Here is a 23,001-nt window from a genome sequence, read left to right as displayed (position 1 = left end):
TTTTTTCAGATTTTCAATTCATAACCCGAGTAAGTTAACCTCTTATTTAAGACTCCTGTTCTAAGACCCGATTCCTGGATGTCTTAAAAGGGGGTTCCACTTTATACCCAACAAATTACTCATAAACAAGCACAAAAGACAGCGTCACAATACTGCACAAGCTGCGAACATACTACAGTGTAACCATCATTTCCATCCCCCCTCCTCCCGATTCAAGACACCCCCCCCCCCCCCCCCCCTCTCACGACCCAAGTTTTTACAGGTTTTCGGTTAATAAGTAAAAAAAAGTCCCCATTCTAAGACTTCCTTCCCTTTCCAGATATTTTGAGGTTCTCAGTAAAGGGGTATAATCCACTGTATCAAGCCCTAAGCCTCAGTCTTGGGAAATGTGGCACAATTCGCCACCAAAGCATTACTTACCGTCCTCATCACGAACGTACAGCGCACCATGATTCATCTCATCCAGGAAGTAGGGAAAATGGCCACCCAGTGCAACCTCCTCTCTCTGTTCTGCCGTAAGCGCATCGCTCGGGCTTCATTAAGAAGATTTTAGGAAAAAAAATATTAAACTCTACGACTATAAAATACACACAAACAAACTCATACACAAGCATATATATACAGACACAAAAACACTACACATACTCTCCTTCTCGTTTCCTATAAACTTTGAAGACTCAAATTTATTGGTCTTCATGGAGAATACATTTTAAAGAAAACACTCTACAGGAATAAAACACCAACAATCTAGTCTCAAGCACATGCACAAACACATGCATCAGCAGACACAATCACCCCCATGTATACACTCTTCCTCTCGTTTTGTAAATATATTCTGAAGTCTTCTTCTTCTTCTTCTGAGTTCGTGGGCTGAAACTCCCACGTACACTCGTGTTTTTTGCACGAGTGGAATTTTACGTGTACGACGGTTTTTTACCCCGCCATTTAGGCAGCCATACGCCATTTTCGGAGGAAGCATGCTGGGTATTTTCGTGTTTCTATAACCCACCGAACTCTGACATGGATTACAGGATCTTTTTCGTGCGCACTTGGTCTTGCGCTTGCGTGTACACACGGGGGTGTTCGGACACCGAGGAGAGTCTGCACACAAAGTTGACTGAGAAATGAATCTCTCGCCGAACGTGGGGACGAACTCATGCTGACAGGGGCACACTACCGACTGAGCTACATCCCCGCCCATTCTGAAGTCTGAATTTTTGCTCTCTTCAAAGTTTACAATAAAAAAAAACAACAGGAGAGACAGCTGAAGAATATTTTACATACCCTTTGTTCACAGACTCTTCATAATCACCAGACAAAGGACAACTTGTGTACAGATGGAAGGTGATGCCGTCTTTCAGTTTCAGCATATTGCCCTGGCCCACTTCCAGGATAGAACTGGCGTTAGAATAGTAGGACCTGATTTCTTTGTACAGAAAGCTGCAACAAAAATCAAAACAAAGTCATTTATTTATTTATATGGGAGATTTAATTATAGCGCTTGACGTTCTCTAAGCGCTTTACATATTAATGAATGTCATGCCACTCCTGCACATTTCTTAACAGCTTCAAAGACGCATTAATATTGTCCTTTTAGTGTTTTGACAGCAATATCGTAGTCTATCAGGTTCAGATTTTTGCTTGAATTGTTCAACTTCAACCTCGATAGCAAAGAATTCTTAATAAGTTCATACAGTATAGCCCATTTCGTCTTAAAAAAATATATGTAAAATTAAAAGGAAAGATGAGAAAGTTAGACACTGAATGAGTGAATCATCCGATGCCATTGACAACTGCAACAAAACAACCACAACCCTCAAGAGGAAGAAAGGAAGAATCAATCAAAAGCCAAAAGATCACTTACTTTCTCAGGCCGCGGCAAGCTCTCACCACAGCGGTACTGTCAATCAGACACAGACCGTCCACGGTCAGATTTTCTGAAGCTATGCAGCCTAGGCCAGTGGCAAGGGAGGCCAAAACGCCTTCATGGTTAGGGCCTGCAGAAGCAAAAAATAGTCAAATCCCTTTTCATTTTCTGAAGCTATGCAGCCTAGGGCAGTGGCAAGGGAGGTAAAAAAACACCGTTATGGTTAGGGCCTGCAGAAGCAAAAAAAAAGATCAAATCCCTTTTCATTTTCTAAAGCAATGCAGCCTAGGCCAGTGGCAAGGGAGACCAAAACGCCTTCATGGTTAGGGCCTGCAGAAGCAGCAGAAGCAAAAAATAGTCAAATCACTTTTCATTTTCTGAAGCTATGCAGCCTAGGCCAGTGGCAAGGGAGGCCAAAACACCTTCTTGGTTAGGGCCTGCAGAAGCAAAAAAAGATCAAAATCACTTTTCATTTTCTGAAGCTATGCAGCCTAGCCAGTGGCAAGGGATGCCAAAACGCCTTCATGGTTAGGGCCTGCAGAAGCAAAAAAAGATCAAATTCCTTTTCATTTTCTGAAGCTATGCAGCCTAGGCCAGTGGCAAGGGAGGCCAAAACACCTTCTTGGTTAGGGCCTGCAGAAGCAAAAAAAGATCAAAATCACTTTTCATTTTCTGAAGTTATGCAGCCTAGCCAGTGGCAAGGGATGCCAAAACGCCTTCATGGTTAGGGCCTGCAGAAGCAAAAAAAGATAAAATTCCTTTTCATTTTCTGAAGCTATGCAGCCTAGGCCAGTGGCAAGGGAGGCCAAAACACCTTCTTGGTTAGGGCCTGCAGAAGCAAAAAAAGATCAAATCCCTTTTCATTTTCTAAAGCAATGCAGCCTAGGCCAGTGGCAAGGGAGACCAAAACGCCTTCATGGTTAGGGCCTGTATGAGATAATAAAGTATTCGTATTCGTATTCGTAAATGGAAAATTTCCTAAATAAATTATCATTTAATTAATATACTTACCCGAATCACATTAGCATTGAGTCACCTGAGATGCTTATCACTGAAAAACGCTTACCCGGCTAAAGAATTTAAAGGGAAGCAACCCCATCACCAAAACGAAAGTGAAAGTAGCTTTGGTAATGGGCCAGTACACCGGGAGTTACCTCCCATACGGGTGTATGCCACGTCACTTCCTCTAGGAACACGTGCCTATTATCATACGGCTTTAAAAAATCTTAAAACCATAAGCGGGGCAGGTGGGAGGGAATACAGTATGTGATTCGGGTAAGTATATTAATTAAATGATAATTTATTTAGGAAATTTTCCATTTAATATCATATTCTTACTCCGAATCACATTAGCAGATAACATCAACAAGGCGGTGGGCTAGAAATGAATCAAAACTCACCATCAAGTTCTGGACAGGAACTGGCCTGCTGCTATGAGCGCTGGAAGGCCTCTGGAGCCATCCTGTCGAAGAGCTGTGACGTCCCGAAGATAAAAGTTTATGAAAACATCTTCGGAACGCCAATACGCAGTTGTCAGCACCTCCTCTAGACGTCTGGAGCGCAGAACTGCCAGAGAGGATGCCCACGCCCTCGTTTCATGGGCTCGGGCCGAGTCAAGTGGCAAGGAGGGCATAACCCCCCCCCTCTTTGTGCGACTCCACTCATAAGCCTGCTTGATGAGCGAGGACACCCACCGGGCCAACGTTACCTTCGACAAATCTTTCTCGCGCCTAGTAAGGAGAGAGATAAACAACAACTTCTGAGAACTAGACCGAATCGGCTGAGTCCGGGCTAAGTACAGACGAAGTGCCCTCACAGGGCAATTGACCGAATCGGGGTCATCCGGGGCCAACGCGCTGGTCAGAGCCTTAACTCTAACCAGCGGAGAGGCCTGCCCCGGAGACTGATTCTTGGCCAGGAAATCAGGCCGGAAACGCAAAGATGCGGAACCGTCCGGCTCAAAGGAGATATCTCCAGGCTGACCCGACAGGGCGTGGACCTCGCTACCCCGTCGGGCCGTAGCCAACAAAAGGAGAAACAGCGCTTTGCGAGTGACATTGAACAGACTGGCCTCGCTTAAAGGCTCAAAATCCGCAGAACGAAGGAATTCCAGGATTAAAAACAAGTCCCACTTGGGAGCGGGCAAACGAGCTTTAGCTTCCTTAAGAGCAGCCCCTTTAATGACTGCAGCTATAACGCCCCCGACTCGAACAGAACGACCAATCTGCTTAAGAGTCGCCGAGATAGCGGAGCGCCGGACCCTCAACGAGGAGACTGAGGCGCCCTGCGAAGACATGAAAGAGAGGTGGTTAGCGACCTGAATAGAGCGCGGAGCCACCGAACTCACCCCTCTAGCTGAACACCAGGCAGTCCATGCCTTCCAGTGGGAAGCATAAACTGAAGAGGTGGACGCTCTATGCGAGCGAGCCACCAAGTCCAGAGTCAAAGACGACGCCCCAGAGCGCTTCAGCGAGTCCCGAACAACTTCCACACGTGAAGCTTCAGAAGACTGGGCTCCTCGTGTGGAATGCCTGTTCGGGGCTGCACTAGTTCCCCTCGCACGAGTGCGAGAGGAATGGGGGGCCCTTGGGCGAGCCGAAGAAGATCTGGAAACCAGACCTGCGACGGCCACAGAGGAGCGACCAGAAGAAGAAGGGCCGGCTCCTCCATCTCCGCTTTCCGGATTACTCGGCTGAGTAACGGAAAGGGAGGAAAGGCGTACGCCTCCAGACCCGTCCAGGGAAAGTCCAGAGCGTTCACTCGCCATGCCTGAGGGTCCGGGAATGGCGAGACGAACACCGGAAGCCTCTTTGAGTACCTTGTGGCAAAAAGGTCCACCAGAGGCTTTTGGACCTGGGCCCAAAGGCGAAGCAGTGCCCCGTGAGTGATCGTCCACTCCGACTGAAGCACTGTACCGGAACGACTGAGCGCATCCGCCAAAGTGTTCAGCCTCCCTGGAAGGTACCTGGCCGAGATCGTGATATGATGCTGAAAGCACCACACCAGGATCTCGCAAGCCCTTTCCGAGAGAGACGGGGACCGCGAGCCTCCCTGCTTGTTGATGTACGCCGCCACTGTCATGTTGTCTGTAAACAGACGAACATGTTTGGCGTACAGGGAGGGCAGAAACTTGGCCAGAGCTAGAGCAACTGCCTCTAGCTCCAGCAAGTTGATGTGCCACAAGGACTGCTCCGTCGTCCACAGACCGGAAGTAGTCTGAAGATCTGTATGTGCCCCCCAACCCTCCCTGGACGCATCTGTAAAGAGGTCCAGGTCGGGGAGGGGCACGACGATCGGAACACCTCTGCAGACCCACTCCGTGTCCAACCACGGAAGGGTCGCAGACTGGAACCATCCCTGCAAAGGGATGAGGGCGTCCCAGTCCACCAGAGGAGAGTCCACAAACGGCTTCAGCGCGAACTGAAGCGGACGTTTGTGGACCCGGCCCAGTGAAACCAGAAGAGCCATAGACTCCATCTGCCCCAAGATGGAGGCGAGCGAGCGGATGGAAGCCATCAGGAGAGGTAAAGTGGAGCGAATCTGGGCTTGGAGCTTGTCCACCCTTCTCTGAGAAGGCTGGACAGTCCAAGCGACCGTGTCGAAAGACATCCCCAGATAAGTGAATGTCTGTGACGGGGTCAGCTCCGACTTTACCCGGTTGATCGAGAACCCCAACGAGTTGGATTCTCGAAGAACCGTCAGGGTATCCTGCGAACAGCCGCTCTGGGACTGGTTCATGATGAGCCAGTCGTCCAGATAAGCCCGCAGACGGATACCCTGGGACCTCACCAGTGCACAGACCTGTCTCACCACCATGGTGAAAATCCATGGTGCGAGAGACAGCCCGAAAGGGAGTGCGCGAAACTGGTAGATCTGATCTCCCCACCGGAAACGAAGCCATTTCCGGTCGGCCGGATGCATAAGAATGTGAAAGTATGCGTCCGTGAGATCGATCGAGGTCACCCAGTCTCCTGGGCGGAGAGAGTCTCGGACAGAGGCTGGCGTCTCCATCTTGAATTTTATCTCCCTCAAGAAAGTATTGAGGAGAGATAAATCCAACACGGGACGCCATCCTCCTGATGCTTTGGGAACAGCGAACAGACGCCCGTAAAATCCCAGGGAGCTGTGGACCCGAACTCTCTCCACCGCGCCCTTCTGCTCCAGGGAGGCAATTTCCGACTGCAAGACGGAACGTGCTTCCTGCGAGAAGGGGGGCTTGAACCGCGGAGGCACTCGGGTAAGAGGCGCCTTTTCCTCCCGCCAGAGTAGACGGAAGCCCGATCTCACCACTCCCACAATCCATTGGCTGTCTACTACCGACATCCAACGAGAAAGTGCCCGGGAGGGGCCTCCCGCCATCACCAAGGTGGAGGGCGGGAGGGAGGTGAGATCGGGAGCGCTTCATTGGGGGTGTGGCTTACTTCCAGAGCCGCCACGCCCCCTCCCCGATGCCGTCCTCTTCTTCCCACCACGAGCGGCCGGCGGAGCCTGCCGCTTCTGAGCTGGCTTGGGGTTAGACGATGTCTGAGCCTGCTTCTGTTTAGAAGGCTGAGACTGTTTCACCCCCTTCAGAGTGTAGTCAAGGAACTGACTGTCCTTGTTTGACTGAATCTCCTTCTGTCTGGCATCCAGTGCCAGCGGACAGAAGAGAGACTCCTCTGAGACCGGGGAGACTCTCAAGGTCTCCCTAGTAGCCAGTTCCGTGAATTGGGACTGCGAGAGGAAGAGATCCCTCCTGCAGAGTACCGCTTGGGTGTACTGCAGGGAGGAAAGACGCAATTGTTCCTCATTGACCTTGGCCAATGCGGCCAAAAGCGCAGAGACATCGTCCGCATTCTGTTCTTCACTGAGAGTGAAAGGAACTAGCGAATCGGTCAATGCCCGAGACAGAGCCCGAACGAGAGTCTCCGCAATGGAGGACAGTTCGATCTGCCGACGTCCAACCTCCTCAGCAGAGAGGAGGGAAGCCTCGGAAACCGGCAAAACCGAATCACGCTTGATCGGTTTAGTCAGAAGAGGCAGCAATTCCCGGGAAACCGGAAGGGTAGCCCTAGGGAGTGCAAAAGACGCCAGCCAATTCTGGCTCTGATTGGGCATGCCAAGCTTCCTATTGGCCGTAGGCACGAAGGAAGAGGCTTGGGCAGCTGAAGCCACCCACTGCTGAGCTGATTCCGGAACTGGACCAAAAGGAAGCAGTAACGGAACAGGCACCGGCCGAATACCACTCCCCGCATGTGCTGGACGAACCAGTGAATGCGAAAGTTGGTAAGCCACTGACGGAGACTCGGCGAACCGGAAGGAAGAAACATCCTCCTGTGCCGGCCGGAAGTCCGCCATGGCAGAAGGAACGAATGATGCGGAAGAGTCCGCAGCCACCACCCCTTCAGGAAAATAACGAGACGTTACTTCCGCCGCGACGTCAAGAACAGCCTTGAGCTTCGACGGAAACACGCCCCGCGACTCCTCGCTGACCACTGATGGAGCATCAGAATAGTCACACGTGGAACCCTGACCGAAGTCACCAGTTCCGGAAGCAGAAGCATGCCCTGGCAAACCGGAAACCGGAAAAGCCTGAGCACTAACGTCATCCTGCCGCCCAAAATCCTGTGAAGGTAAAGGGTAAGCAGGACGACCATCCGCAAAAACCGGAGCTGGATGAGCTGACGTCACTCCCCCGACTGAGTGGAGTGATGCCTGCTCAAGCCTAGGCGCTTGAAAGCCGGAAGGCGCACGCTGTAATCCACTATCTGGTATCCGGAAGGAACCACCAGAAGAGGAAGAAGCGTTTCCGGCCGAAACCGGAAGTGTAGTCAACGGAACCGCAAAATGCGGAAGTGAAGACTGCACTGGTTGACTTCGCGATCCGGAAGGACCGGAAGTCAGTGAATACTCCATCCTGCCGCGACCGCCGTAGCGTGCCGGAGCGGACGGATCATCACTTCCGGCAAGTGCCGGAAATGCGGCAGTCGAAACCGACTGCCGCCGCTGTTCGAACAAGTCCGGGGCCTCGTAGGTTATCGCCGGAAATGAAAGATCAGCAAGGTATCGGTCGTGACCCGATGCGAAAGAGCTGTCCCCCGAAGGAGAACGTCCAGGCGCCTCACGAGGGCTATCGGACCAGCTCTGCTTACCAACCGACGCTGAAGAGGGAGGACGCTGCTCCAAGCCGGAAGTGGAGGACAAAGACACGGAAGCCAATGCCCGGACGTCACTGCCAGATGCCGGAAACGCCGAACTGCTGGCGACGGAACGCTGAAATTCTGCCTGCACCAAGCTGCGGATTTCTGGAACCAGTGACTTTAACAGAGAGGAAACCAACGCACCTTGTCCAGGTGCTAACAAAGAAGACGAAGTCTCCGATGTAGAGACAGGTGCAGAAGTAACAGTAGCGCTAGGCGCCGCAAAAGAAGCAGAAGTAGTAACAGCGCTAGGCGCCGAAATTGGTACAGCCAACAAAGTGTTACGCTCTTGGTCTGTAACAAGTAACGTTGCTTTGGAAGAGGAAGACTTAGCCTTAATTTTCCCCTTGGGGTCCGACTTGCCACGGCGCTTGTCTGAATCAGACATGTTGACAACAACACGTGGCAACGCGAAAAAATTTACTGAAACATAAGTCTAAACGACTGGAAAATTCAGTAAACACACGCACTAATGCGTTAACAAAATACTATAGCTAAACTTGCCCCACAAGCAGAGGCACGGAGAGCTACAAACAAAGTCACACGAGCTAGAAAACTAACTCACACAACAAAATGGCGACACGCAAGACACTGACACAAACGTCAACAACACGTGGCAAAGCCAAAAAGATTTACTGAAACGTAAGTCAAAACGACTGAAAACACAGTAAACACACACGCTTACGCGTCAACAAAATACTAAAGCTACACTTGCCCAAACAGAAAGAGGGCACGCAGAGCTACTAGCAAAGTCACACGAGTTAGCTAACTAACTCACACAACAAAATGGCGAAACACGCAAGTCACTGACACACAAGTCCGTAAAAAACGGACAACGTACAGTAACGAAACAGCGCAAACAACCAACAACAAACGGGAACGAGCTCACCAAACTGTAGGCAAGGCGAGCAGACAAGCTGGGTAACGTGGCCGGCGGGTGTCACTCAAACACACAAGGTCAGCCACAGAGCGTCAAAAAGTGAACCGTCCTCTCCGAGGTGAAAAAGACGTATGATAATAGGCACGTGTTCCTAGAGGAAGTGACGTGGCATACACCCGTATGGGAGGTAACTCCCGGTGTACTGGCCCATTACCAAAGCTACTTTCACTTTCGTTTTGGTGATGGGGTTGCTTCCCTTTAAATTCTTTAGCCGGGTAAGCGTTTTTCAGTGATAAGCATCTCAGGTGACTCAATGCTAATGTGATTCGGAGTAAGAATATGATATTAAATTATGGTTAGGGCCTGCAGAAGCAAAAAATAGTCAAATCACTTTTCATTTTCTGAAGCTATGCAGCCTAGCCAGTGGCAAGGGATGCCAAAACGCCTTCATGGTTAGGGCCTGCAGAAGCAAAACAAGTCGCGTAAGGCGAAAATACAACATTTAGTCAAGTAGCTGTCGAACTCACAAAATGAAACTGAACGCAATGCAACGCAGCAAGACCGTATACTCGTAGCATCGTCAGTCCACCGCTCATGGCAAAGGCAGTGAAATTGACAAGAAGAGCGGGGTAGTAGTTGCGCTGAGAAGGATAGCACGCTTTTCTGTACCTCTCTTCGTTTTAACTTTCTAAGCGTGTTTTCAATCCAAACATATCATAATATCTATATGTTTTTGGAATCAGGAACCGACAAGGAATAAGATGAAAGTGTTTTTAAATTGATTTCGAAAATTTAATTTTGATCATAATTTTTATATTTTTAATTTTCAGAGCTTGTTTTTAATCCAAATATAACATATTTATATGTTTTTGGAATCAGAAAATGATGGAGAATAAGATGAACGTAAATTTGGATCGTTTTATTAAAAAAAAATTTTTATACAATTTTCAGATTTTTAATGACCAAAGCCATTAAGTAATTTTTAAGCCACCAAGCTGAAATGCAATACCGAAGTCCGGGCTTCGTCGGAGATTACTTGACCAATTTGGTTGAAAAAATGAGAGCGTGACAGTGCCGCCTCAACTTTCACGAAAAGCCGGATATGACGTCATCAAAGACATTTATCAAAAAAATGAAAAAAACGTCAGAGGATATCATACCCAGGAACTTTCATGTCAAATTTCATAAAGATCAGTCCAGTAGTTTAGTCTGAATCGCTCTACACACACAGACAGACAGACAGACAGACAGACAGACAGACACACACACACACACACACACACATACACCACAACCCTCGTCTCGATTCCCCCCTCTACGTTAAAACATTTAGTCAAAACTTGACTAAATGTAAAAAGATCAAATTCATTTTCATTTTCTGAAGTTATGCAGCCTAGGGCAGTGGCAAGGGATGCCAAAACGCCTTCATGGTTAGGGCCTGCAGAAGCAAAAAAAAGTCAAATCACTTTTCATTCTTTTCTTCTTCTTGGCGTTTGCAGTCTAGATGACCAGTCCAGTTCTGGTGAAGAATGGGGCCGTCGTGTCCAGCTAGTGGTAGCTGCAATAAAACTTTTATCAGCAGAGCCTAATAGACGGTTTCCAGAAATAACTCAGAGGTCTTGAAGAGTAAGAGCCCCTTTACCGGACATGCTTTTCACAACATCCGGAACATGTTCCACGCTTCTGATCGACTTTCACCTGCGATAGGGACTTATAAACGACTTACTATGATGTGTATGCTATGCAGCTTGTGTTAAAACTTAAATATGATACCATTTTCTTTCGAAAAATATAATCAACCAAGCCAGGAGCCAGGAGTCAATGGTTTGCTGATCACTGGAAGTGTTCGTTAAGCACACATTTTCCTCATGACCTTGATCAAAACACGCTGTGAGGCGATCATTACATGCCAGCGATCATTTCCGCAAAAAATTGTGAACTCCGATGAACGCAGTTTTTCATATTGTGAGCGTGCTGCATAACATACACATCAGAGTTCGTTGTTTGTCCTGATCGCAGTATAAACTGCTGATCAGAAGCGAGGAACATGCTCGGGATGTTGTCACTTGTGAATATTTGTCTGAGGTAAAGAGGCTCCCGCTCTTCCAGACAGTTGAAAATCCTGACAGAGTTATTTTCGAAAATCGTCTATTCAAACAGGGGAATTTAAAGTGCTTACTCACACAAAGCTCATCCCTGGAATCTGGGTCTAACTCTATACACCTTGTTACACTGTCTTATATCCCTGTTCCCATTTCCTGAAATTTTTTTTTATTTTTTTTTATTTTTTATTCTTTTATTATGCATTCTTATTCTTTTGATTGGAAATGAGTATTGTTACAATATAATTTCCATATGGATTAATAAATTTGAGTTGAGTTGAGTTGAGTTGAGTAACACTGACATGGAATTCTGTTTTAGCCTGGCGCCCTTTGTCATTTCACCTTTCAGGGATGGCCAAATCGTCTGCTCGATCGCCAGGGGCGGGTAAAACATCCGCCGGGTTAGTAGAAACCGCCTGGCAACTCGCCCGGCTTGCCAATGAAAATTCTGGTCAAATGCACCACTTTAGGTTTTAATATCGAGTTTTCAAGCCATATAAACACTGCAGATCAACTGTGGTATGTACCGGGCCAGTGACATTTCTGCCGGGCTAGTGATTTTCTTGAAGTTTAACTCGCCCGGCTGGCAAGTAACAATTTTGAGATTTGGCCATCCCTGCCTCTGCTAGAGTGGTTGCCTTTTGTGTCATAATAATAATACCAAAAAACACACCTGGTATGATAAATGAAATATCACAATAGTCTTTATTGAGACTGAGAGCCAGCTCACGATTGAAGTTCACCCAGGCATGCACTTACCCATTTTCATCACAAATGCAGCAATGTCCCACTTGTGCACAAAGAGAGCGGGGTCATACTGAGCGATGAGGTCCAACGCTTTGTCGTGGGCCATGCGGGCAAAGCGGTCAGCCTCCGTCCTGCACGGCACATCTTCCACGTCCAAGTCCGGCGCTGCCGCTGCCTGAGGTCCTGCTGCTGCAGCCGCCTACAGTATACGAATACGATGGTTTATTTGTGTTAGACATAAGCCTCTCACAAGGATGATGGGGGGGAGGGGGTAATTAACAAGCAATCAAAAATCCAACATTCTACACACAAAAAACATCACTGCATTTTTTTTAGAGTCAGGGGTACCCTGACTCACACTGTGTATCAACCATGTACATCATAGCATCATGATGTCAACAGTCCTTCAGTTTTTGACTTTGTGCCCTGTGGTGACAGAATGAAAAAGTCCAAAGTACGTTCACAGTGGACCTTTTCAACATTTCACAGTGTGAAGATTTAGATACTATTAGAATGGAAATAATGGAAAAATCAAAAGCATTTTGAGTTCAAATCTCCTTTTTCTGTTCAGTAAGTGCCAAAAAGAACCACCCCCCCCTGAACTCAATCTTAACTTGCCCAGACACAGCTGCTGCACGCACACAGTCAGTGTGTGTCAAACTACTTTTTAATGACTCTCAATAATGAATATAATATCAAGAACTTGCCTCTGTTTACAATATTTTGTCTTTTAACCCCTTGACTGCCTTATGACGGGTATAACCCGTCATGCGGTTGTGCAGCCGCAGCGCCTTAGGACGGGTTTACCCGTCTTCTCCGTTCAGGAATTTTCCAGAAATGCTACGTCACTACTGACACACAAATAGCAGCCAATGGCTTGGAAGGATACCTCATTCTCATGAATAAACATAAATGGTGACGCGGTTTTGCGTCTGAAGGCTAATTTCGGCCTTGGCGACAGGGTAGGGGAGAGAAATCTCGACTCGTCAAAATGGCTAACGGTGACAGTCGACCGGGCCCTAGCAGCAGGGCCTAGCATTGGAAAAAGTGAGTTCAGCTTACAAAGGCGGGGGTCTGAAGATTTTTTGGAGATTTTTTACCTAAAATGTCTTTCTTTATTTGGTGTTTGACGTCGTTTTCAACCACGCAGGTTATATCGCGACGGGGAAAGGGGGGAGAGGGGATAGAGCCACTTGTCAATTGTTTCTTGTTCACAAAAGCACTAATCAAAAATTTGCTCCAGGGGCTTGCAACGTAGTACAATATATTACCTTACTGGGAGAATGCAAGTTTCCAGTACAAAGGACTTAACATTTCTTACATACTGCTTGACTAAAATCTTTACAAAAATTGACTATATTCTATACAAGAAACACTTAACAAGGGTAAAAGGAGAAACAGAATCTGTTAGTCGCCTCTTACAACATGCTGGGGAGTATCGAGTAAATTCTTCCCCCTAACCCGCAGGGGTTTTTACCTAAAATGACACCCCCCCCACCCCCCCAAAGAAGATTGAGCAACTAAATTATGCCTTCACCAACAAGCAAAACACAGACAGAAAACAAGAAAACTGAGAATCTTGTGTTATTTGGCCTAAAAGTGCCATTCCCACTTCCAGGAATACCTGGATTCTTTGTCACTGAATGGCTGACCACGTTCAACAATGTTGCTTCGAGACATTATTTCAAGTCTAGAGCCACAAAACACCGGCACAAAGCATGCTCGCGCGATGCAAGAGGAAGTGCGTGCTCAAGCAAACTGTCAAACCGATTGAGAATTGAACCGAACGGCGCACAAAACGAAAGCTGGGACTGTTTGGGTTTACCGTTTGGGAATAACAGGTTTTTGCATTTCGGCGTACACCAAATCGAGTTCCGCGTACTGGAGATGTTATTTCGGCGTAAAGTACGCCGAACGGCTTACAATGCTAGGCCCTGTAGTAGGGAAAAACAAAGCCGGACTGACGCTACAGGCAGTGCAAATGATTATGGATACTGACAGGGGAAGGGGGAGATCTTCTTTCGGACGATTCGTTGGAAACAGGTAGATGACAGTGATTATAATCCTTTCTTGGAGCAAGCAAAACAGCCACCTGTGTTTGATCCACAGGCACCGGAAGATGCGCCGGACTCATTTTTCAAAAGTTCATATTACATCATTTATCATAACTATAACTATAAGCCAAACTAATTATTATTTCCATGATTAGACACTAAAAACAGATTCTTGGTTCAATTTCCTTTAAAAATAACATAGGTTTTACTTACCTACCTACTGCCAGTTTGGAGCTAGAATTTTTTGTGAATTATTACACCCCGAAATCCAATATTCCCTGGCAGTCAGGAATGCATACGCAAGTTTTGATTGGCAGCGAAAGGGTTAACAGGTGAAATTCATCAACATCAAGACTTGCCAAACAATTAAATTCAGAACTCTTAAACCCATCTTTTTGTTCTCCTTCTTCTGCATACCTGTGCTGCCACTCCCACGTACTCTGAAAGGCACGAGTGGGCAGTTTACATGTATGGCCGCTTTTCCCCCCGTCAATAAGGCAATCATACATGTACTCCGCTTCCGGGGGATGCAAGCTGGGAGTTTTCGTCTTTCTAAAGCCCACAGAACTCTGACATGGATTACAGGATCTTATTCATGATGCTTACTTGGTCTTGTGCTTGCGTGTACACACGCAAGGGGATAAGGCACTAGCAGGTCTGTACATAAGTTGACCTGGGAGATAAGACAAATCCTCCCCCCCCCCCCCCCCCCCCCCCTCCCACCAGGGGTGGCCAGGATTCGAACCCGAAACCTTCCACGAGGATGGTAGACGTCATAACAACTAGGCTACATGCCCGTCTCTCTTGAAGTTGAACCCTGATTTTCATACGCATGTGAATGGCGGGGATGTAGCTCAGTCGGTAGCGCGCTGGATTTGTATCCAGTTGGCCGCTGTTAGCGTGAGTTCGTCCCCACGTTCGGCGAGAGATTTATTTCTCAGAGTCAACTTTGTGTGCAGACTCTCCTCGGTACACGCAAGCACAAGACCAAGTGCGCACGAAAAAGATCCTGTTATCCATGTCAGAGTTCGGTGGGTTATAGAAACACGAAAATACCCAGCATGCTTCCTCCGAAAGCGGCGTATGGCTGCCTAAATGGCGGGGTAAAAACGGTCACACACGTAAAAGCCGTGGGAGTTTCAGCCCATGAACGAACAAACAATACGCATGTGAACTAAAGATTTGTTTTCAAATAAAGTGGCCCTCCCATTTCCCCCTTTCAGGGACCCGCCGATTTAAGACTTCCAACCTTGAAGGACCGGGCTGCTTTCTCAGAATTTCTGTTCATAACTTCTGTAAATGTACCCTCTCCCTGAGTCCCTCCCTGATTTTCTCCAATTGTTAGAGTTCTGAAAAGGAGGCTTCGTCTGTATCACAAAAGTATAAGTGGCCAGTTCTCACCTGCACTGAGAAGGAAGCGGCAGCAGCGGAGGCAGAAGGCTGCCGCAATGGTGCCATTCCTTTGGGGGCTGAAAAGAAAAGAAACGGACATTTGTACTTTCCCAGAAAAAAGAAAACAAGTCGCGTAAGGCGAAATTACTACATTTAGTCAAGCTGTGGAACTCACAGAATGAAACTGAACGCACTGCATTTGTTCACAATGACCGTAGTCCGCCGCTAGTGCAAAAGGCAGTGAAAGTGACGAGCCTGTTCAGCGCTGTAGCGGTTGCGCTGCGCAGCATAGCACGCTTTACTGTACCTCGCTTCGTTTTAACTGTCTGAGCGTGTTTTTAATCCAAACATATCATATCTATATATGTTTTTGGAATCAGGAACTGACAAGGAATAAGATGAAATTGTTTTTAAAACGATTTCGGAAATTTAATTTTAATCATAATTTTTATATTTTTAATTTTCAGAGCTTGTTTTTAATCCGAATATAACATATCTATATGTTTTTGGAATCGGAACATGATAAAGAATAAAATAAAATTACTTTTGGATCGTTTTATAAAAAAATAATTTTAATTACAATTTTCCGATTTTTAATGACCAAAGTCATTTATTAATTTTTAAGCCTTCATGCTGAAATGCAATACCGAAGTCCGGCCTTCGTCGAAGATTACTTGGCCAAAATTTCAATCAATTTGATTGAAAAATGAAGGTGTGACAGTGCCGCCTCAACTTTTACAAAAAGCCGGATATGACGTCATAAAAGACATTTATCGAAAAAAAGAAAAAAAAGTCTGGGGATATCATACCCAGGAACTCTCATGTAAAATTTCATAAAGATCGGTCCAGTAGTTTACTCTGAATCGCTCTACACACACACACATACACCACGACCCTCATCTCGATTCCCCCTCTATGTTAAAACATTTAGTCAAAACCTGGCTAATATGTAAAAACAGAGAGCGGCAGTATCAATGAATGAATCAGACAGAACTAGTTCTGGTTTTATCTTACAAAATTTGATGTCTGCTGCTGAACCTCTCACATGAACTGAAGTACGAACATGTATGAATCACACACACAACAAACACTGACACACACACACTCTTCCACTCACACAACCACTCAGACATTCAACACACACATGTACACAAACACAGTGACACACACACACATGTACACAAACACAGTGACACACACACACATGTACCGTACTTTTCGGACTATAAGGCGATACTTTTTTTTTTTTTTAACTTAAAATCGTGGGGTCGCCTTATACACGACGTCGCCTTATTCTCGGATAAAATAGGTTTCACGAGCACTGTGAACTTGAAATCAATGAGCAACTAACAACCATTTAAGTGAACACAATTCAAGCAATGTTGATCGCCGAAAAAATTACCTGAACACTAGTTGCGTTGAAACACGACAGTCGGTCTCTTGACACTTCAACTGGGTACCGCTTCAACTTGCACTTCGACTTTGTCACTGTCAAGATGCCGAAAACGAAGAGAGCTTCATACGATGCTGCCTTCAAGATTAAAGCCATCGATCTTGCGATACGACTGGAGAGCAACCGAAAGGCAGCGTTCGAACTAGGCCTGAATGAATCCATGGTTCGCAAATGGCGTAAACAGAGAGTGACGATTGAGGTACCGCTGATCTTTTCCCTGACTTTCTGTTTGAAACAGTGTTTCCTGCCGATTTTGAGCGGTCGCCATGTTTGATCATTGATGTTTTTTTTTTTTCTTTCTATGTACGATGTTTTTCTTCATTTTTTTCTTTCATCCCATCGCCTTATGCACGACACCATCGCCTTATCCATGGCATCGCCTTATTCTAGGCTTTTTTCATTTTTTTTTTAAAAAGTAGGGGGTGCGCCCTATACACGGCAGCGCCTTATAGTCCGAAAAGTACGGTACACAAACACAGTGACACACACATGTAGTGATGTACACAAACACAGTGACACACACACACATGTACACAAACACAGTGACACACACACACATGTACACAAACACAGTGACACACACACACACATGTACACACACACAGTGACACACACACACATGTACACAAACACAGTGACACACACACATGTACACAAACACAGTGACACACACATGTACACAAACACAGTGACACACACACATGTACACAAACACAGTGACACACACACACATGACATGCAGTGATGCACCCACACACACACAACTGGATCTGTGCACGCTTACCAGGAGGGGCTGCACCAATGGGCTTCTTGGTGATACCGAGCGCCGAATCCATAAAAATCCTGGCCACTTTTATTTTCGCATCCTTCTTTGTCCTCCCTTGTCCAGGTCCGTAGGGCTCACCATCCACAAAACACAGGTAAGCAAATCCACCCATGGATGAAGTGACTGCTGCTGTCTCTTGAAATTCGATGGTCAGCTTCAACCTTTGTGACATCTCGTTCAGACACATGACAGGATTTTTAGCCCCCGATCGATAATCTTTGCGGAGGTCTTTGGGAACGTTGTACCCTTGATCATATTCCAGTTCTGCGCCATCTTCCTCGGGAGGAGTCACCGGCCGTGGCGTCAGTCCTGGGATGTACTTCTGAGTCTTCTGCTGCTTGGCCATTGTCTGATCTAAAGGGAAAGATCAAAGACACAACTTTTGAATACAGTGGAATCCCCCTTTTAAGACCCCCCCCCCCCCTCCATCCCAATCTAAGACACCCCCATTCCAATTTAAGACACCCCCATCCCAAATTAAGACCCCCATCCCAATTTAAGACACCCCCATCCCAATTTAAGACACCCCCATCCCAATTTAAGACACCCCCCATCCCAATTTAAGACACCCCCCCCATCCTAATTTAACCCATATCCTACCATGCACGCTTCACACGTGCATTAAAAAAGTTGAAGAATTTAGTGGCAATGAAAGCGAGATCACTTTTGATTTTGATGTGCCGCGATTGCTGATAGAGTTGTCTACCTTTCCAACACCCCTTCCCGCTTCCTGCTTGCAAAACTCACACGTGGAAACATCTTTTCTGCAGCAGACTCGGAAAAATGACTTCGAAATCTTCACGTCAATCTCAGTAAGTGCCATTTATTTACAAAAGCAGTTATGTTGCTAATGCTTGCACTTTTATTTGCATGGACATCTATGGAAAAACATGTTAGATTCGATTTGTGTGTAGGATGAAAGTTCCATGGAACTTTTGATCGAAGTAAAAGGTAACGTCTCTGCACGCTCCAAGCGTGCATGGTAGTGAAAGGCCCCTATATTTAGTGCTGGGCTACGTACGCTTCACGCGTGCATGGTAGCGAGATACCCCTGGATGTTGTGTACTTACATACTCTATAAACATGCACATAGTAAAATGCTTTTGACTTTCAAATAAACATGCAGTGGCGGATCCAGTGGTGCGGCGTAGGGGGCACTATTTCTTGTTCTTTTGATGATAATATTGTGTTCTTTTGATGCTATGTTCGTATTGTGTTCTTTTGACGCTATGTTCGTGTCTCTGCTCTCCCCTTGCAGACAACAACACACTGGACCCAAACGACAAGGTCAGCAAAGTCAGGGCATTCCTCTCGATGATCAACGAGAGGTGTCTGTTATATTTCCCTGAGCAGCAACATCTCTCAATCGATGAGAGCATGGTCCCCTATTTCGGACACCACTCGACAAAACAATTCATCCGAGGGAAGCCAATTAGATTTGGTTTCAAACTGTGGACCCTCGCTGACCCGCTTGGGTACGTTGTTCAATTCGAACCATACGCTGGGGCTGGCGGTGGTCAACCATACGGTCGTCTTGGTCTCGGGGGAACGGTGGTCAAAGATCTGATTTCGGAGCTTCCACAACGTCCTTATCACCTGACGTTTTATAACTTCTTCACATCTCTTCCACTGCTGAGTGATCTTGCGGCTAACGGCATAGGGGCGACAGGAACAATCAGGAAGAACCGCATAGAACACTGCCCAATGAGAGATGCCACCCGGTTCGCCAAAGAAGACCGTGAAATGCACAGTTGGACTTCACAATCAATGCTTCAATGCGTTTCACGGCATCCACTGAGCGTGCAGATCTTCCATGACGCTCTGCTCAACTTGCCATGTCTACAGAGCTCAAAGTTGAAACTTAAGAGTTTGAGGAACTATTTGTGAACTGTAGGTCTTGTCATCACTACTTTGTGTTTGTTCGTATCATTTGTTTGTGAAGTTTTGGAGATAAAAAAACACGTACCCTCTTGATACCATGCACTCTCTGAGCGTGCATCATGAGAACACTTATACGTACCCGTTGGCTACCATGCACTCTTCAAGCGTGCGTCCTCAAAAACTCATAAGAAAAATAAAAGTTCAAATGTTATGATTATATTTGTGTTATAGAGTGTGTTTGTGATGGTAAAAAGCGAAAAAAATTCAAAAATATCTTTAAAAAAAATGTTGGTAGGATATGGGTTAAGACACCCCATCCCAATTTAAGACACCCCCATCCCAATTTAAGACCCACCATCCCAATTTAAGACCACCCCATCCCAATTTAAGAACACCCCATCCCAATTTAAGACACCCCCCCCCCCCATCCCAATTTAAGACTCCTTTTTTTTTTTAAGACCTTAATGTTTTCTCAGACTTTCTGTTCACAACCTCTACAAATTAATGTACCCCCATTTTAAGACTCCCTCCTTTTTAAGACCTGATTTTCTCACATTTTTGAAAGTCTTAAAAAGGGGGTTCCACTGTAGCTTGCTGTTTTATGCTTTATAAACAACAGTTTAGCAAAGTTATTTGCATCAACACAACCTGCCATTACTTGTAATGTACAGGTCTATCTAATTAAAGAAAATCTTAGATTTTACTTCTTTTAGTGAGAAGACTATTCAATTAGAATCAATGGAATTGTCATTTAAGTTGAGCAAAACTTGATTGGAGCAGACTACACAATCATAACACCAACAGTACAGTGCAGCCATCCAAGTCAAGATCAGTTCAAGATGTCAAATGACATAATCATGTGATTGCCCTGGCTTTCATATTGATCTCTTCACTCAAATTCTTTCGTAGTATATATATCTGTCATCAAGTGCACACACCTTTCAGGGTATTGATAATGTCAAAGTCGAGTATTTTTTCAAGAAGTCTACCACTGATGTAACGAGGAAAAATACGGACAAAATCTTTATTGAATTTAGTAAAACTAATATCTGGAAACATTCCTTTTCTAACAGAGTTGCACCATCATGGAACACACTGTCTGGTGTTGTTAAAAATGAACAAACTATTAACACTTTCAAAAATCTGCTGGACATACAAAAACTTATGACCAAGTCACTTTATTTGTACGATATTTATTTGATATTGAGTAAACTACGCTAAAAAAAAGCCACGAGGCTTATGGATACCAATCCAGTCCCTACCACTACTACTAGTAGCAAAATATGACACATGAAATTACTACTACTGTACATCATACAGATACACACACACACGTGAGCGCGCACAGACACATGTACACACAGGCCGAACTAACCTATAAAAACAATGCATGATACACAGACAAAAGGCTGAAAGCTTTCTTTTTAAAGGTTTAAGGTGATCTTCAGCGTTTAAATATATATAGAAGAATATAAAAAAAACTAAAAAAGAATGTACAGTAGACTTCCAAAAGTTCCACTATATCGCGGTCTTCGGGGTCGAAAGATTTGAGATCGCGATATATCTGATTCACGAAACATTGGGTAAAGGGGGCGGGGGGGGGGGGGGGGGGGGGGGGGAATAGTTTTTACATTTTTTTAGAATGGCTTATGTCTTGTTTTTTACATCATACATCATTACATGTGAACAAGAATTTGAATTAGATGAAAACTGTCCGAGTTTTTCTTGGTTTTGTATGAGAGGCCGGGGTATAGTGTCAGTTGGTACACATCTGTACTTCTGTTAGATTTAGTTGGAGTTGCACCAGTTGTCCTCCCCCCCCCCCCCCCACCACCTCCCCCATCCCCCCCCCCTCTCTCTTTCTCTCTCTCTCTATTTATTTTTAAATTTGTAAAGATCTGTATATATACAGTCAGGGGCTCACATCCACGTTGGACATCGGACATACACGGATATTTTTTCCAAATGTCCTATACATTTTTTATGCAAGAGGACATATATATATGTCCTATTGTTTTTGTCACAAAGTGGTCATTGTCCGATTAAGCTTTCATTTGATTCGAACATTGCCAGTACTTTCTAATTTACAGTAGTTCGATTTGCTATTTTATCGATGTTTTGCGAAGCGATGTGTCCCTCCAAGCAGACGAAACTTCGGGAGACTTTATGTGCTTTTTATAGAGAAGAGCTTCATACGGTTGCAATTTTGAATGCTCTAAGCCGGTTGACAACTACCTCCCTTCGCGGTTTTTTTCTTACGAAAAAGCAACATGCCGCCGAAAAAAATGTCCTATTGATTTATTTTTGTTCGGGACATTTGTCCCATGCCACCTCTCATGCATGTGAGCCCCTGTACAGTTATAATGTATTAAGTTTGATGTGATAGTTCTTTGATGTAAAAGTAAATTTTAAGGGGCTTATTGTCCGTCAGGTCTTAATTGCCTATATTGGACATGAATTGGTTTATACGATTCGAGTTTTACGCCCTCACGGCTTTTTGATGTTTGCGTGTTTAGGTGGTATCAGCCATCTGCACTTATGGTAGAATGACCAAGATCTTTAACGTGCCATTGTGGTGACACGGGGGTGGGAGATGGATACCGTCTCTGGGTCTGCACATAAAGTTGACCCGTGTCCGTCCCGGCCCGGATTCGAACCAGCGACCTCTCGATCACAAGTCCAGTGCTCTACCACCTGAGCTACCCGGGCCCCCGTGTTCTTTGATTATATTGTTTGTTCTTGTTGACCCTATATTAGGGCGAGGGCTGGGTGTAAAAAAGCAATATTCTTGCTTATCTATTACCCTCGATAATAAAGATTTTGTCTTGTCTTGTCTCTGTCTTGTCACCTCGTTCAACTGTACTATTTTTGTTCTCAAAAAGCAGTTGCTGGTGCCTTGGTGTCGGTTTGTAGCTGAAGTCGGTGAAGAAACACCTGGCCAGAGCAATTAAATGGACACAAGTCGTAAATCGGCATGCTTGACTTGCACAGCAGACAATAAACGATGGTCAACAACTAACCATGCTGCCTAAGGCTAAGGGGTGTCATGTTTGACTGATGTGCGATGGGGTGTGAAGTATTAGGCGTGCTGTACAAGTCCAAATACAAACACATCTTATTTACTATCTAGAAATTAATTTAAACTAAGCTTGACTCAGTGCGGGAATTCCCTTGCAAAATAAGAAAGCGTACTCCATATTATTTAGAAATCTTTCGCTAAATGTATACAACATGGTGTTAGTCAAGCTAGAAATTAACCCTATACCTTGTAGAATACACATGCCTCAACTACACAGTAGTACCAATGACGGTCACAACTGTAACAAAGAAAGAATGAATGTGTGCTCGAACTTACATTCACGGGCTTGGCTACTTTCGGAGCTAGGGAGCAGCGGTGGTAGGTAATAAGACAACCTTTTACCGCAATCTGTAATAATGAATATAAGTGTTATACCCTGGTGATCACTGCTCCTCCAAAGACGAGAAAGTGGAGTTACATTTCATAAGAATTAAAGATCTGAATGATACTACAATGACAATAATTGGTTATAGTTACGCGGGGGGAAAACGCATAATTATTGCAATAATTTACATTGTTGTGACATCTTTCCTCCTTTTTT

At 45.6% G+C, this 23,001-nt stretch overlaps 1 protein-coding gene across 1 annotated transcript in view; it reads right to left on the bottom strand.

Moving 5' to 3' along the window:
- Window positions 1-22,802, bottom strand: part of LOC138975420 (adenosine deaminase domain-containing protein 1-like) — a 29,069-nt gene extending 6,267 nt beyond the window's left edge. The window contains exons 1-7 of the mRNA XM_070348101.1: window positions 22,737-22,802; window positions 17,459-17,854; window positions 15,231-15,298; window positions 11,788-11,974; window positions 1,865-1,997; window positions 1,285-1,440; window positions 421-533 (exon numbers count right to left, since the gene is read on the bottom strand). Of these exons, the coding sequence (XP_070204202.1) occupies window positions 421-533; window positions 1,285-1,440; window positions 1,865-1,997; window positions 11,788-11,974; window positions 15,231-15,298; window positions 17,459-17,846 (1,045 nt within the window). The 5' untranslated portion in view covers window positions 17,847-17,854; window positions 22,737-22,802. The remainder of the gene's footprint in view (window positions 1-420; window positions 534-1,284; window positions 1,441-1,864; window positions 1,998-11,787; window positions 11,975-15,230; window positions 15,299-17,458; window positions 17,855-22,736) is intronic.
- Between the last annotated feature and the right edge of the window lie 199 nt (window positions 22,803-23,001).

Source organism: Littorina saxatilis, linkage group LG9 (assembly GCF_037325665.1).
Source record: "Littorina saxatilis isolate snail1 linkage group LG9, US_GU_Lsax_2.0, whole genome shotgun sequence".
Taxonomy (NCBI): Eukaryota; Metazoa; Mollusca; class Gastropoda; order Littorinimorpha; family Littorinidae; genus Littorina; species Littorina saxatilis.
This window is presented reverse-complemented; position numbering and strand designations above follow the sequence as displayed.